Below are 15,110 nucleotides of genomic sequence, written 5' to 3'. Positions count from 1 at the left end.
ATTCATGTATGCCTTATTGTATGCAAATTTATATTTCTCCCTCACACACACATATATATGTAGATATAGATATAGATATATTAAATTCACAATCATGGATTGAAACTGATTATATCTGCTAGAGAAATACTCGGTCAGAAAGGCTTGGGTCAAGGGTAGGATTGGGTGCCTCTACACCCGGAAGTGTCGAGGCCGAGTGGAAGAAGCATTGTGCGTGTTGACGCGCCTCCTGCCTTTGCCTTTGCCCAAGGCTTTTGTTGTATCCTCATGTGATGATTTGCCCTAAGCTGGATGATTATAAGGATGCAAATCTCACAACGCTCGAGGAATTCCGCAAAGCGTTTGCACGAAGGTAATATCTCCGATGAGTTAGTCAAAAGATTTAAATCTAGCTTTTCCAGTATAATAGTATAATTGTACTTCTGTGGCGAAGATCGTGAATTCATACGAAGTCAAGACTCCTATAATAGTACATGTTTCGTTTCTGCAGTTTGAATAACTCGATGAACATAAGCGGACATCAGTGTAAGGCGTATGCGAGGAAGGTGCATATACGTATCACGTTATCTTTGTCTTGTATTGGAGAAAGCGGGGTAGCCCTAGAGATAAGGACGATGAAATTATTATTATTATTATTATTATTATTATTATTATTATTATTATTATTATTATTACCTAATCTCTCTGCTTCCTATCTGCAAGGATTCCGAGGGAGTGGCCGGGTATGCAATCTATACTTTTATAGGTCAAAGACATGGTTTAGTGCTCCCAGCAATACTCTGCCTTTATCTTTTCTTATTCAGACTTTTTTCGTTTATTATTCGTTTGTACTGAAAATTTAATTTATCTCTCTCTCTCTCTCTCTCTCTCTCTCTCTCTCTCTCTCTCTCTCTCTCTCTCTCTCTCTCTCTCTCTCACACACACACACACTTATAATGAATATAAGTGAAACCTGGTATTCCCAAGAGACTGGGAATGATGATCAAATAAAAGGGTTCCAAACTTATAGATCAGATAGAAAAAAAAGGAATCAAGGGGGAACCGCAATATATGGGAAAGACAAAAAACAAGGAAAAATATATGAGAAATATAGTAACTCAGAATGTGAACTAATAGCGGTAGAATTTGAATCTGAAAAATTGATGAACATAGTAATATATAGACCTCCTAATACTAAAGAGTTTGACTTAATAATTGAAAAAGGCCCTCTGAGAATTGAAGGGAGATCAACGAATGAAAAAAAGGAAATTTGCAACATACTGGCAGAACGATATAAGAGAGAATTCACCCCTAGAATAGATAATGAAGATAATGATATAGAAGTAAGGGACGAAAATAGTGAATATTTAGCTGACATAGAAATTAATGAAGCTGATATTGTGCAGGCAATTAATGAAATTAAAAATGGAGCTGCTGCAGGGCCGGATGGAGTCCCTGCTATTTTGTTAAAGAAAGTAGTTCATTCTATCGCAAAGCCACTTGCAATATTATTAAGACAAAGTGTAGATACAGGCAAGATTTATGATGAGCACAAATTAGCAGATATCACCCCTACTTTCAAAAGTGGATCAAGACTAGAGGCAAGTAATTATAGGCCTGTGAGTCTAACATCACATATTATGAAAGTGTATGAAAGGGTAATGAAGAAAAATATTATGAAACATTTAATAAAAAATAATTTGTTTAATATAGGACAACACGGTTTCGTACCCGGAAAAAGTACACAAACCCAACTGTTAGTCCACCGTGAGAACATATTCAAAAATATGAAAAGCGGAAATGAAACAGATGTGGTTTATCTAGACTTTGCAAAAGCTTTTGACAAAGTAGACCATAATATATTAGCAAAGAAAATTAGAAAACACAATATCGTAGATAAAGTAGGAAGATGGTTAAAAGAATTTTTACACAACAGAAAACAGATAGTTATTGCAAACGATGAGAAATCGGATGAAACCAAGGTAATATCCGGTGTGCCACAAGGTACGGTGCTAGCTGCAATATTGTTTGTTATTATGATTGAAGACATAGACAGTAATGTTAAGGATTCGGTAGTGAGTAGTTTCGCTGATGACACAAGAATAAGTAGAGAAATTACTTCTGTGATGAAGATAGGGAACGCTCTACAAAGAGACCTTAACAAAGTATATGATTGGGCAGAGGTAAATAGGATGGTATTTAACTCTGATAAATTTGAATCAATAAATTATGGAGACAGAGAAGGAAAGCTATATGCATATAGGGGACCTAATAATGAGACAATCACAAATAAGGAAGCAGTTAAAGACCTTGGTGTGATGATGAATAGGAACATGTTATGCAATGATCAAATAGCCATTCTGTTGGCAAAATGTAAAGCAAAAATGGGAATGTTGTTACGGCACTTTCAAAATCAAGAAAAGCTGAAAACCACCATGATTATGCTTTATAAAACATATGTTCGTAGTCCACTTGAATATTGCAATATGATATGGTACCCACACTATCAAAAGGATATTGCACATATAGAGAGTGTACAAAGGTCCTTTACAGCTAGAATAGAAGAAGTTAAGGACCTTGACTACTGGGAAAGACTACAACCTTTAAAAATTATATAGTCTAGAAAGGAGAAGAGAAAGCTACATGATAATTCAGGCATGGAAACAGATAGAAGGAATAACAGAAAATATCATGGAACTAAAAATATCAGAAAGAGCAAGCAGAGGTAGATTAATAGTGCCCAAAACTATACCAGGAAAAATAAGGAAAGCACACAGAACATTAATCCACTACGCACCAGCATCGATAATGCAGCGTCTATTCAATGCGTTGCCAGCTCATCTGAGGAATATATCAGGAGTGAGCGTAGATGTGTTTAAGAATAAGCTCGACAAATATCTAAACTGCATCCCAGACCATCCAAGATTGGAAGATGCAAAATATACCGGAAGATGTACTAGCAACTCTCTGGTAGACATTAGAGGCGCCTCACACTGAGGGACCTGGGGCAACCCGAACGAACTGTAAGGTCTGTAAGGTAAGGTAAGGTCACACACACAGAGGATTTTGCAACCTATGCCAAAATTACTGTTCGCTTTATGTAGATTTTATTTTTCTCTCATCAATATTGCTATTAAAATAAATTATAGTTTCTCGTCCTGTTACTAATCCCACCGTTATTATTATTATTATTATTATTAATATTATTATTATTTTTTTTTTTTGCTCTATCACAGTCCTCCAATTCGACTGGGTGGTATTTATAGTGTGGGGTTCCGGGTTGCATCCTGCCTCCTTAGGAATCCATTACTTTTCTTACTATGTGCGCCGTTTCTAGGATCACACACTTCAGCATGAGTCCTGGAGCTACTTCAGCCTCTAGTTTTTCCAGATTCCTTTTCAGGGATCTTGGGATCGTGCCTAGTGTTTCTATGATTATGGGTACAATTTCCACTGGCATATCCCATATCCTTCTTATTTCTATTTTCAGGTCTTGATACCTATCCATTTTTTCCCTCTCTTTCTCTTCAACTCTGGTGTCCCATGGTATTGCGACATCAATGAGTGATACTTTCCTTTTGATTTTGTCAATTAACGTCACTTCTGGTCTATTTGCACGTATCACCCTATCTGTTCTGATACCATAGTCCCAGAGTATCTTTGCCTGATCGTTTTCTATCACTCCTTCAGGTTGGTGTTCGTACCACTTATTACTGCAAGCTAACTGGTGTTTCTTGTACAGGCTCCAGTGGAGGGCTTTTGCTACTGAATCATGCCTCTTTTTGTACTGGTTCTGTGCAAGTGCCGGACATTCGCTTGCTATGTGGTTTATGGTTTCATTTTTCGTATTGCACTTCCTACATATGGGAGAGATGCTATTTCCATCTATCGTTCTTTGGACATATCTGGTTTTTAGGGCCTGATCTTGTGCCGCTGTTATCATTCCTTCAGTTTCCTTCTTGAGCTCTCCCCACAGTAGCCATTGCCACGTGTCATCGCTGGCTAGTTCTTTAGTCTGTCTCATGTATTGTCCGTGCATTGGTTTGTTATGCCATTCCTCTGTTCTGCTTGTCTTTCTCCTGTCTCTGTATATTTCTGGGTCTCCGTCTACTTTTATCAGTCCTTCCCATGCACTCTTGAGCCACTCGTCTTCACTGGTTTTCAGATATTGCCCCAGTGCTCTGTTCTTGATGTTGACGCAGTCCTCTATGCTTAGTAGTCCCCTCCTTCCTTCCTTTCGTGTTATGTATAGTCTGTCCGTATTTGCTCTTGGGTGTAGTGCTTTGTGTATTGTCATATGTTTCCTCGTTTTCTGGTCTGTGCATTATTATTATTATTATTATTATTATTATTATTATTATTATTATTATTATTATTATTATTATTATTATTATTATTATGAAAAAGAATGCCAGAGTAGGCTGAATTTATCTCATAAAGAATTTTCTCTATTTTTCTGATAACTCGTCTTTCATAATTAATCTGCGAGACTGTTAAGTAATTGGCCTGTATTCATGGTGTTATTGTGTCAAGGTCTGGTATTATCAATACGAAAATATATGAAGTATATGTTTTTTTATTCTGGTTGTATTTGAATATATATTCGGAGACTACAACGGAGTTGTAGATGGTAATTTCCGCTACAAACTCATTAATACATTATTTTCTTATTATTATTATTATTATTATTATTATTTTTTTATTTTTTTTTTTTTTTTTTTTTTTCTCTATCACAGTCCTCCAATTCGACTGGGTGGTATTTATAGTGTGGGGTTCCGGGTTGCATCCTGCCTCCTTAGGAGTCCATCACTTTTCTTACTATGTGTGCCGTTTCTAGGATCACACTCTTCTGCATGAGGCCCGGAGCTACTTCAGCCTCTAGTTTTTCCAGATTTCTTTTCAGGGATCTTGGGATCGTGCCTAGTGCTCCTATGATTATGGGTACGATTTCCACTGGCATATCCCATATCCTTCTTATTTCTATTTTCAGATCTTGATACTTATCCATTTTTTCCCTCTCTTTCTCTTCAACTCTGGTGTCCCATGGTATTGCGACATCAATGAGTGATACTTTCTTCTTGACTTTGTCAATCAACGTCACGTCTGGTCTGTTTGCACGTATCACCCTATCCGTTCTGATACCATAGTCCCAGAGGATCTTTGCGTGATCGTTTTCTATCACTCCTTCAGGTTGGTGCTCGTACCACTTATTACTGCAAGGTAGCTGATGTTTCTTGCACAGGCTCCAGTGGAATACAATACTTACAAGCTCTGGAATAAAACTAGCAGAGGTTAATATCAGGAGAGGGATCTTCCAGGGCGACTCACTGTCCCCACTACTCTTCGTAGTAGCCATGATTCCCATGACAAAAGTACTACGGAAGATGGATGCCGGGTACCAACTCAAGAAAAGAGGCAACAGAATCAACCATCTGATGTTCATGGACGACATCAAGCTGTATGGTAAGAGCATCAAGGAAATAGATACCCTAATCCAGACTGTAAGGATTGTATCTGGGGACATCAGGATGGAGTTTGGAATAGAAAAATGCGCCTTAGTCAACATACAAAAAGGCAAAGTAACGAGAACTGAAGGGATAAAGCTACCAGATGGGAGCAACATCAAACACATAGATGAGACAGGATACAAATACCTGGGAATAATGGAAGGAGGAGATATAAAACACCAAGAGATGAAGGACACGATCAGGAAAGAATATATGCAGAGACTCAAGGCGATACTCAAGTCAAAACTCAACGCCGGAAATATGATAAAAGCCATAAACACATGGGCAGTGCCAGTAATCAGATACAGCGCAGGAATAGTGGAATGGACGAAGGCAGAACTCCGCAGCATAGATCAGAAAACCAGGAAACAAATGACAATACACAAAGCACTACACCCAAGAGCAAATACGGACAGACTATACATAACACGAAAGGAAGGAGGGAGAGGACTACTAAGTATAGAGGACTGCGTCAACATCGAAAACAGAGCACTGGGGCAATATCTGAAAACCAGTGAAGACGAGTGGCTAAAGAGTGCATGGGAAGAAGGACTAATAAAAGTAGACGAAGACCCAGAAATATACAGAGACAGGAGAAAGACAGAAAGAACAGAGGACTGGCACAACAAACCAATGCACGGACAATACATGAGACAGACTAAAGAACTAGCCAGCGATGACAATTGGCAATGGCTACAGAGGGGAGAGCTAAAGAAGGAAACTGAAGGAACGATAACAGCGGCACAAGATCAGGCCCTAAGAACCAGATATGTTCAAAGTATGATAGACGGAATTATTATTATTATTATTAATTATTATTATTATTATTATTATTATTATATCACCCGGTGCACATTTTCCTTTAAGGGTGTGGCTGTAGAAAGTCTTAGATATCCGGTTAACTACAAGACTTAGTCTTTTTGGAGTGAGGTTGCAAGCCTCATGCCCCTTCCCCTCCCTTATCCCAGTTCCGCGCCTTGTTTGTGAAGCGCCACAGTTGACCAGCTCCAGATACCTTAATTATTTCTGCCATGGTCATCAGAAGTACATTGAGTTTTGAACGTTCTCGCACATTTGCCTGTCCTCAACCAGGATTCGAACCTAGGCACTCTCGCTCGGTAGTGAGTAGCGACTATGCTGCCCATCCCATCCCATTATTGCTGTCTTATCATTGTTACTCATGTAGTGTGTTTTATCATTTACTTATTACAATTATTGTTATTCAATTCTGTATGGTCGATATTGTCGCTTTCTGCTGCGAAAGCGCAGGATTGGACGCAAATTATACAATGACAACGGTTGCTTATGTAAATCGAGATCCACGCCATACATACCTATTTAGAACTGGTAGCACTGACGGTCATTCTTCCGCTGAGTCAGCCTTTCTGGGCTATTTCATACCGTCGAGTTTCTGATGGATATTTTTGACTGAGCTGTCTGCTATTGTGTCTTTTGTTTATGAGTACGCTTTTTGTTACTTTCTTCTCCCGAATGAGTTAGGTAAGCATTCTGTCTCTTCCTTTTGTGCTTCCCTTTAATTCGTCTTCTTCCTATTGAACACCATATTCTTTGGATGCTTGAATTTCAAGTCAATGGCCTCTGTGGGCTTCTTCCATATGAAAAGGTTTCATCCTCTGAATAATAATAATAATAATAATAATAATAATAATAATAATAATAATAATAATAATAATGATTGTTCGTCGGGAAAAAGTAATTAAATCATATTTTAGGCTTGTTTATGTCTTTTAACGCTTCACTGGTCACGGTGTTACAGGGCTGTTCAATGAAGCAGCAACTGTAGAGGCATACACAGAAGTCTGTTCGTTTAAGAGGCAGAGTGTCGCCAGTTGGCTTTCGCTGTCAGTCAGGGACCAGAGATTTTTTTTCCTCCCTTTGCTTTAGTTCGAGACGGAAATGAAATTTGCCTGGAAAAGATGTTTTTCGTCAGCGGTGGTTTTGGGTCCGTCTGAAAATATCGTCTGATGTTTTCCTACGCAGTTGATGCCAAGCTTAAAGGGGTTCCTTAGAACAGAGACATAACTAAGGGTCGCTCGCACACTTGACTCAAAGCAAATGCTTTTACATGGATAATGAAAATAAGAGGCAGCCAAAGTTGCAGAAGTTGGGCATCTGAGTGGGAAGAGACAAAAAAAAAAAAAAAAAAAAAAAAAAAAAACATGAAAAATAGAATCCAGGGCGCAAAACAGCTAGAGAACCGGCAAAGTAGCTTTAGCAGTGTCCACAATGCACCACACAAAGAGCGCTGTAGACGGCAATCTCTCGTTCCTTCTTCCAGGAGTCGGGTATAGAGCGACAAAGAACGATGTAATCGTAGTCTTGGGTGCGATTTTGATGAGAAACCGGGGCTGGATTTAACACTTAGATATTTGTATTATGCAGAAACGTGCATGCTGCTTCATTTACTGAAAATCTGCATCTAATTCGCTTGCTGTCGGTGACGAGATTGCAAGAATGCAATGTTCTTTAGTAAAGCAGTACACGAATCTCTTTCAGTCCACCGATGTTTATATGAGAGGGAATTTTTTCCTTATTTAGCGGGGCATACTTTTTCCATTTGTAATCTATTTGGAGTTCTTACGTGTATTATCTGGAAAAGAAGAGGAATCATTTGTCTAACGCATTTTGTAATGTTTATTTTTTTCTGTTGGTGTAATTCTTCTTTCAGACTGACTTGTTATATACTAAAAAGAGAATCGAGTACCTTGAAACATGAAACGTCTTACCTTTTTGAAATGATTATTTTTTTGAGAATATATGTCTTTGTTATTTTTCCATTGAGACACCTTCGCATCATTTCTATTGACAGTGAACGGTTTTACTTACAGATGTCTTTGCAGTTCCAGAGAAACAGAAAGGCTTTTATAGTGTTAGGGGCGCAAAGGCCACCTTACCTTTGCCTCTTTGAATATCTTGACATACTTGTGCGAAATCTTGCTTTAATCTTTCACATTATATATCTATGTATGCATGTGTCTCCAATCGTATAGGATGAGGTATGCCCATATGTATGCATGTAAATATGCATATTATCATGTAATTTTCAGCTGCGTTTTTTGTATACTAATGCTGAAAACAGAAATGGGTTGTGTGTCTTTATGTTTCGACATCAGTTCTTCTGTATGTCAGTTCCTGAACTTTCTTATCTGTATTATATATACATACATATATATATATATATATGTACACACACACTTATGTACATTCATAGTGCTCCTTGTTCCATTCAATAGATCTTCTGTAGGTATTTTAGTAGCATTTTCCGGTATATTTTTCATAGGTTTATTATTTTAACGATTTAAAATTTGAGTTGACTTCGACAACAGTAATCTTGTTCATTGTAAGGCCGAATAATTATTAACTCTCCAAACAATCAGTACACTAATTATTCCTGTTTTGGTGTCTTCCTCAGGCACAAGAGGCGCCCCCGAGTGTAACCCCTCGGACCACAACCTTCACCTCCTCCCGCAGCGGTAGCTGTAGCAGCAGCAGCAGCAGCAGCAGCAGTAGCAGCAACATCATCCTCATCATCGTCAGCAGTAGCAGCAGAAGCAGCGGTAATCCTTTGAGCCATGGCCTCGAGATCAGACAGCGGAAACGAAACCCGAGGGTCATCGGAGTCTGACAACTCCCCCACCCCCACCAGGGACCTCCAGAATCACGCCAAGGACCTGCAGCAGCACGCCAGGGACAAGCACTTTCAGCAACAGCAACAGCAACAGCATCAGCAGTTTCATCACCATCAGTACCACAAAGACATTCACCAACAGCAATTTCTACAGCAGCAGCAGCAACAGCAACAGCAACAGCATCTTCATCATCAGCATCATCAGCAGCAGCAACAGCAACATCAACAGCAGCATCATCAGCAGCAGCAACAGCAACAGCAACATCATCATCAGCATCATCATCAGCAGCAGCAGCAGCAGCAGCAGCAGCAGCAACAGCCACAGCCAAATCTCTCCTGCACCACACGCGGTAGGTGGAGGCTTAATTAGTTTGGGACTTGGTCCCTAAATTCATTTTACGGTCTTTTAGCTGTAAAGTGTAATGGAGGGTCATTAGTTGAGTTTCGAACTGATCCGTAAATTCATTATGCAGGGTTTTATCACAAAGGATATGGACAATATCACCGTTGAACTGCCAATAACAGCTTTTCTTTTTGAATGGATGTCATATTTCGGAAATGATTTTCACTTGCTGTTGGTTTACTGACATAACAAACGCTTTTCAGTTGACGTTTTTTACGGTTGGGTCAGAAGGAAAGGCATTCTTCGAAAAACTTCTCATCAGCTCTAGAAACATTTTGAAAATTTAAAACTTTTCCTGCCTTTTCATCAACAGGAGGATAGAGACGTTACTCTACAAAAATAATAATAAAAAAAAACTCATAAGATGTCATTCTGTTATAATAACTTTGCAAACAATTAGACATGGCTAATCTTGACCTTTCCATTCCGGGGAGTGGTCTAACCAACCATCCAACAGGGTGGTTTGCAGCTCCTCGAGCGCCAGTTCGTGTCATATCTGGAACGTAAAGGAGTATTTTACATTAACATTAATTTTCAGTTGCATAGGACGCTGATATCGTGCCGTGAAGGGGTAATGTGTTTATATAGTAAAGAAGTTGTTAAAGTGAATTACACTGCGAATATTATGTATAAAAATGGTTCCGATTGGTGCTGTGTTATGTAATTTGGATAAGAAATTCTTTCCTCTGAAAGTCGTTTAAATCGTTTTCTCTAGGTCAATTCTGACGTAGAAGCAGCTAGGCAAGTAACATTGATAAGAGAATCTGTAAGGAAAGCATATCTAAAAACCATGATATCCATATACGCCACCTAGAGTCAGAACCTTGATTGCAGTCTGAAATACTCTGAAGATTGCACTTCTTCCAACGTGACAACTAATCATGTTTCGGGTTGTGTCACCAACACTTTTCCAGTTCTTCTGATAACTATTTGAGAGAGAGAGAGAGAGAGAGAGAGAGAGAGAGAGAGAGAGAGAGAGAGAGAGAGAGAGAGAGAGAGATTCTTAGTACTGTGAATGAAAGCATAATGATGAACGTACTGGCGAGAAAAAAACCCTGATAATTATATGGTTGAAATAGTTTTGCTTAGACTATAAGGGATAAAAATCGTGGGTAAAAATAAGAGTCAGCTTGATTATCAAAAACCTTTTGGAGAAGATGGACGAAAATTGGATTAAGGGAGTCCAAACATCCAAGAGGACGCACTCATTCCGCGGGGAGGCTTAGCGGGAAATGGTAGAATGGCAAATTAGATTGTTAGTGAAGAAAAAAGGATACTGTGTGAAATAATGTCAGAAGGCAGAAAAAAAAGATGAAGATAAACGCAAAACTGAATGACTAAGGACGAAGCAAGGAGCCTCCTAGGGACGAATTATTTGAAAAAGTGTGACTCATGAAAATATAAAGGCATGTATTTAAGAGAAAAAAGATTTACTCTATGGGAGAGAAAGGTTAATTAGTCAGGAAATGGATTTCAAGTATACAAATGGTAAGATGCTGCACTAAGAGAAAAAGCAGCCTTCTGTCGATGGAGTGAGTATTGGTGACGTTTTTTAACATGAAGGATAGGAAAGAGGTTGGGTCAAAGTCATACAAGAAAAGAAGAGGGTTTTGTACATGACAGGATTTTCCAGTAAGTGATTAAATAAAGCAAGGTAGGCTCCTGGAAAGCTGAGGTCTGCAAAGTCAGAAGGAGTTGAAGAATGACAAATGGGATGCTGTGATAAGGTGGTGAAAGTGTAATTGCTTGGCTCTTTGGGTTTATTTGACGAAGGAATATTTGGACGAAGGAAATGCTCTGAAGTAATGAATGGAAATATTTGTTGCTCGTCTATAATTGGAAAAAGGTAATAGAGGGAGCTGTAAGAATGATATTTTCATAACAGTAGTTGATATAAAAAGGACTATAAAGGATTTTGTTTGAGATAGAGACGTAACAGAAGGAGACTGCCAGAGGAAGACTATAGGTTCATACTATAGTAGATTCACATCAAACGTGCATCTGACGTCTAGGCCCGTCCCATACGACGCTCCCGATTGGCTGTTGATGAGCCAATTACAGGGTTGGAAACTCTCAGCCTCTCGAGAGATTTCATATAATCAGGATGTATGTTCCACCTCTCCTGAGGGATACTTTTGAAAGACTTATCTCTCAGGAGAAGTGGAACGTACAACCTGCTGAGAGTTTCCAGCCCTGTGATTGGCTTATCAACAGCCAATCAGGAGCATCGTAAAGGAGTGGCCTAGACATCAGATGCAGGGTTGATGTGAATCTAGGACTTACAACATCTCATAATATTATTGTTAGAAAAACTATATGGAAAATACTAAGGATGCATTTTTTGACGGGATTTAAAACTTTTTAAAAGGAAAGTTAATTATACAGTAGAATATGTAGACTGAAGAGTAACAGTTCGGTATAAAATTGGGTCTGAATCAGTCGGACGTTGTCTCTATGTCTGTCTGCTCAGTATCTTTATGGACGGGGTGATGTGAGCATTCAAAGGAAGGAATGAAATTAGGTGATGCGTTGTGGGATGAGAAATAGTCATGAAATGAGTGTGGGGTGATGTGCGTTAGCAGGTGAAGAAGTATTGACTGGGGATAGTGAAGAGAAACTGCTGAGACGAGACGCTGGTTGAAAAGTGAAAGTGGGCTGGAGCTTGAAGACACCAGTATGGAACAATAGGTTTATTAGAACTCAGGAGACGCACACACCATGCCATCTTTCTCTCTCTTCTGTATTTCACGCAGTTTTATTTTTCCTTCATTATTTATACTTATATAATATAGTATATCTATATACGTATACATTTACATATATGTTATATTTATTACATATACATATATAATATATGTCTATATACGAATACATAAATATGTATGTACACCCACACACACACACACGCACACGACGCACACGACACCACACACACACACACACACACACACACATATATATATATATATATATATATATATATATATAAATATATATATATTCTGGTGGTTATAGTTATTTACAGATTGAAGAAAATGAAGCCATACACAATGTCACCAGAGATTCAATGGTAACTACTAATATATTATATTATATTATATTATATTATATTATATTATATATATTATATTTATATTATATTAGTAGTTATCAATGAATCTCTGGTGACATTGTGTCTGGCTTCATTTTCTCAATCTGTAAATAACCATAACCACCAGAAAATACTGAGCGACATGATTTCTTCGACAGTAGCCAAAACTTAGTCACAGAAGTCCACTAAAAGGGAATCATCTTATGTGGTGACCCTGGGATGTTTTTACGACGCTCAAAAGCTGCATTCATTAGAGATCTCACTGAAAGGTAGACCAAACCACACATTGACACGATGGAAGTTGTTATTATTATTATTATTATTATTATTATTATTATTATTATTATTATTATTATTATTATTATTATTATTATTATTATTCAGTAGATGAAATTTATTCATATGGAACAAGCCCACAGAGCTCACTGACTTGAAATTCAAGCTTCCAAAGAATAACATGTTCATTTGGAAGGAGTAAGAGGAAGTGAATGGGAATGCAGCAAAAAGAGATCCCACTCATTAAAACATACCATGCTTCCATTATCGTTGTTAGTATCTCCATTTTTTTCCATATTATCTTTCCCCTGAGGAATATTACTCTTAGAATTTAACAGGGGCTGATTTCTAGTAGAGAAAATTTCAACCAATTCAGTAGTGTACATATCGTGCGGATCTTCTTATACAAAAGATTCCCTTTTATATTTTGATTTTTGTTTTTGTTTTGCCATTTGATATCTCGTATCATTTTCTTTTATTTATTTTGTATCAAACCGGAATCAGTTACGAAACAGTTTAGGAATTTTATATTGATTGTGTATCGAAGTGATGTTATGCAGTCATTCGCAAATGAGAGCGAGGACCGGTGGTCTAAGTCATTTTTTACACTCGATAATCTGTCAAACACTACATAAATGCGTCATGCACGACACGTCAATAACAGTTATATAGTGCTTTTAGTCATACAACATTCATTTTCAGCATATCCGAATTATTATTGTGATCTGGGCGCATAACATTCATTCATTTGTCGAACACTGTAGAAGAAGACTTCATGTTTACTTGCATTCTTCCGGATGTGAAGCGCCAGCAGAAAAGGACTCATTTATTGCGTATAGGGTCACATTAGAAATCTCTGAATAATCGAATTGTTCGTGAGGTGTAGTCGCAAGCTGTCGAGTCATTGAATAGGCCTTAGCAAGTAAGTTTTTCGCAGTTATTCCATTTGATTCATTGAATCCCAGTAATTGCAAATCATCCTGAAATAACCCGATTTCCTCCCCCCCTTTCTTCTGGACCCAGTGTTGGTGACGTCATCAAGCACCACCGTTCCCGTTCGCCATTCAACCAACATCCGAGTGAACAGCAGCGGCTCCAACAGCAACAGCAGCAACAGCAACAGCACCAACAGCAGCACGACCAGCTCCAGCAGAACCACCACGCCCTTGGTCACCACGCCCTCTCATAGAACGACTCCCCTCGCGCAGCAGGCCGTCCCCCCCACCCACAGGACCACTCCCACCTTAGCGCAAAGTACCCGGACGACGCCCGTCGTCAATCCCACCCCGAGAACCACCCCGACTGCCACTTCTTCCTCCCAGAGGACCACGCCCATATCGCGTACCTCTTGCGTAAGACTCACGCCCACCACCCACGGACAGCGTCCGCCGCCCCTAAGACCACTGCCCAGGAGGTAAAGCAATCATTTAATTTTAGGGCATCGTTTGTCTTTTGTCAACATCCTGGCCTTCGTGGGTCACGGCACTTCCTTCAAGGAACTGAATCTGTTCCCTCTCTCTCTCTCTCTCTCTCTCTCTCTCTCTCCTCTCCTCTCTCATCTCTCTATATATATATATATATATATAATTATATATATATATATATAATATATATATATATATATATATAATATATATATTATATATACACACATCATACATACACATATATGTATATATATAGTAGATAATTAATTGTATTAGATGTGTTTTCGTGAATACTAGCTCTCTCTCTCTCAATATATATATATATATATATATATATATATATATATATATATATATATTTTATATTATATTAGATAATAAATTGTATTAGATGCGTTTTCGTGAATAAAAGCTTTCTCTCTCTCGCTCTCTCCTCTCTCTCTCTCTCTCTCTCTCTCTCTCTCTCTCTCTCTCTCTATCTCTATATATATAATATATATATATATATATATACATATACATACACATTTGTATTTATATTAGATAAATTGTATTAGTGCGTTTTTCGTGAATAAAAGCTCTCTCTCTCTCTCTCTCTCTCTCTCCTCTCTCTCTCTTTCTTTAATTAAGAACATAAATCATTAGTAATATATGAATTTACTTTTCTCTCTCTCTCTCTCTCTCTCTCTCTCTCTCTCTCTCTCTCTATATATATATATATATATATATATATATATATATATATATATATATATATATATATATCATATATATCACA

The 15,110-nt window shown here is 38.1% G+C and overlaps 1 protein-coding gene across 3 annotated transcripts in view; it reads left to right on the top strand.

Moving 5' to 3' along the window:
• Positions 1-15,110, top strand: part of LOC135226549 (leucine zipper putative tumor suppressor 3-like) — a 231,023-nt gene that overhangs the window by 135,227 nt on the left and 80,686 nt on the right. For all 3 annotated transcript variants that reach the window (XM_064266208.1, XM_064266209.1, XM_064266207.1), the window contains 2 exons: positions 8,920-9,485; positions 13,929-14,319. In XM_064266208.1, coding sequence (XP_064122278.1) covers positions 9,080-9,485; positions 13,929-14,319 — 797 coding nt within the window. In that variant the 5' untranslated portion in view covers positions 8,920-9,079. The remainder of the gene's footprint in view (positions 1-8,919; positions 9,486-13,928; positions 14,320-15,110) is intronic.

This window comes from Macrobrachium nipponense, chromosome 14, assembly GCF_015104395.2.
Source record: "Macrobrachium nipponense isolate FS-2020 chromosome 14, ASM1510439v2, whole genome shotgun sequence".
Lineage (NCBI taxonomy): Eukaryota > Metazoa > Arthropoda > Malacostraca > Decapoda > Palaemonidae > Macrobrachium > Macrobrachium nipponense.
This window is presented reverse-complemented; position numbering and strand designations above follow the sequence as displayed.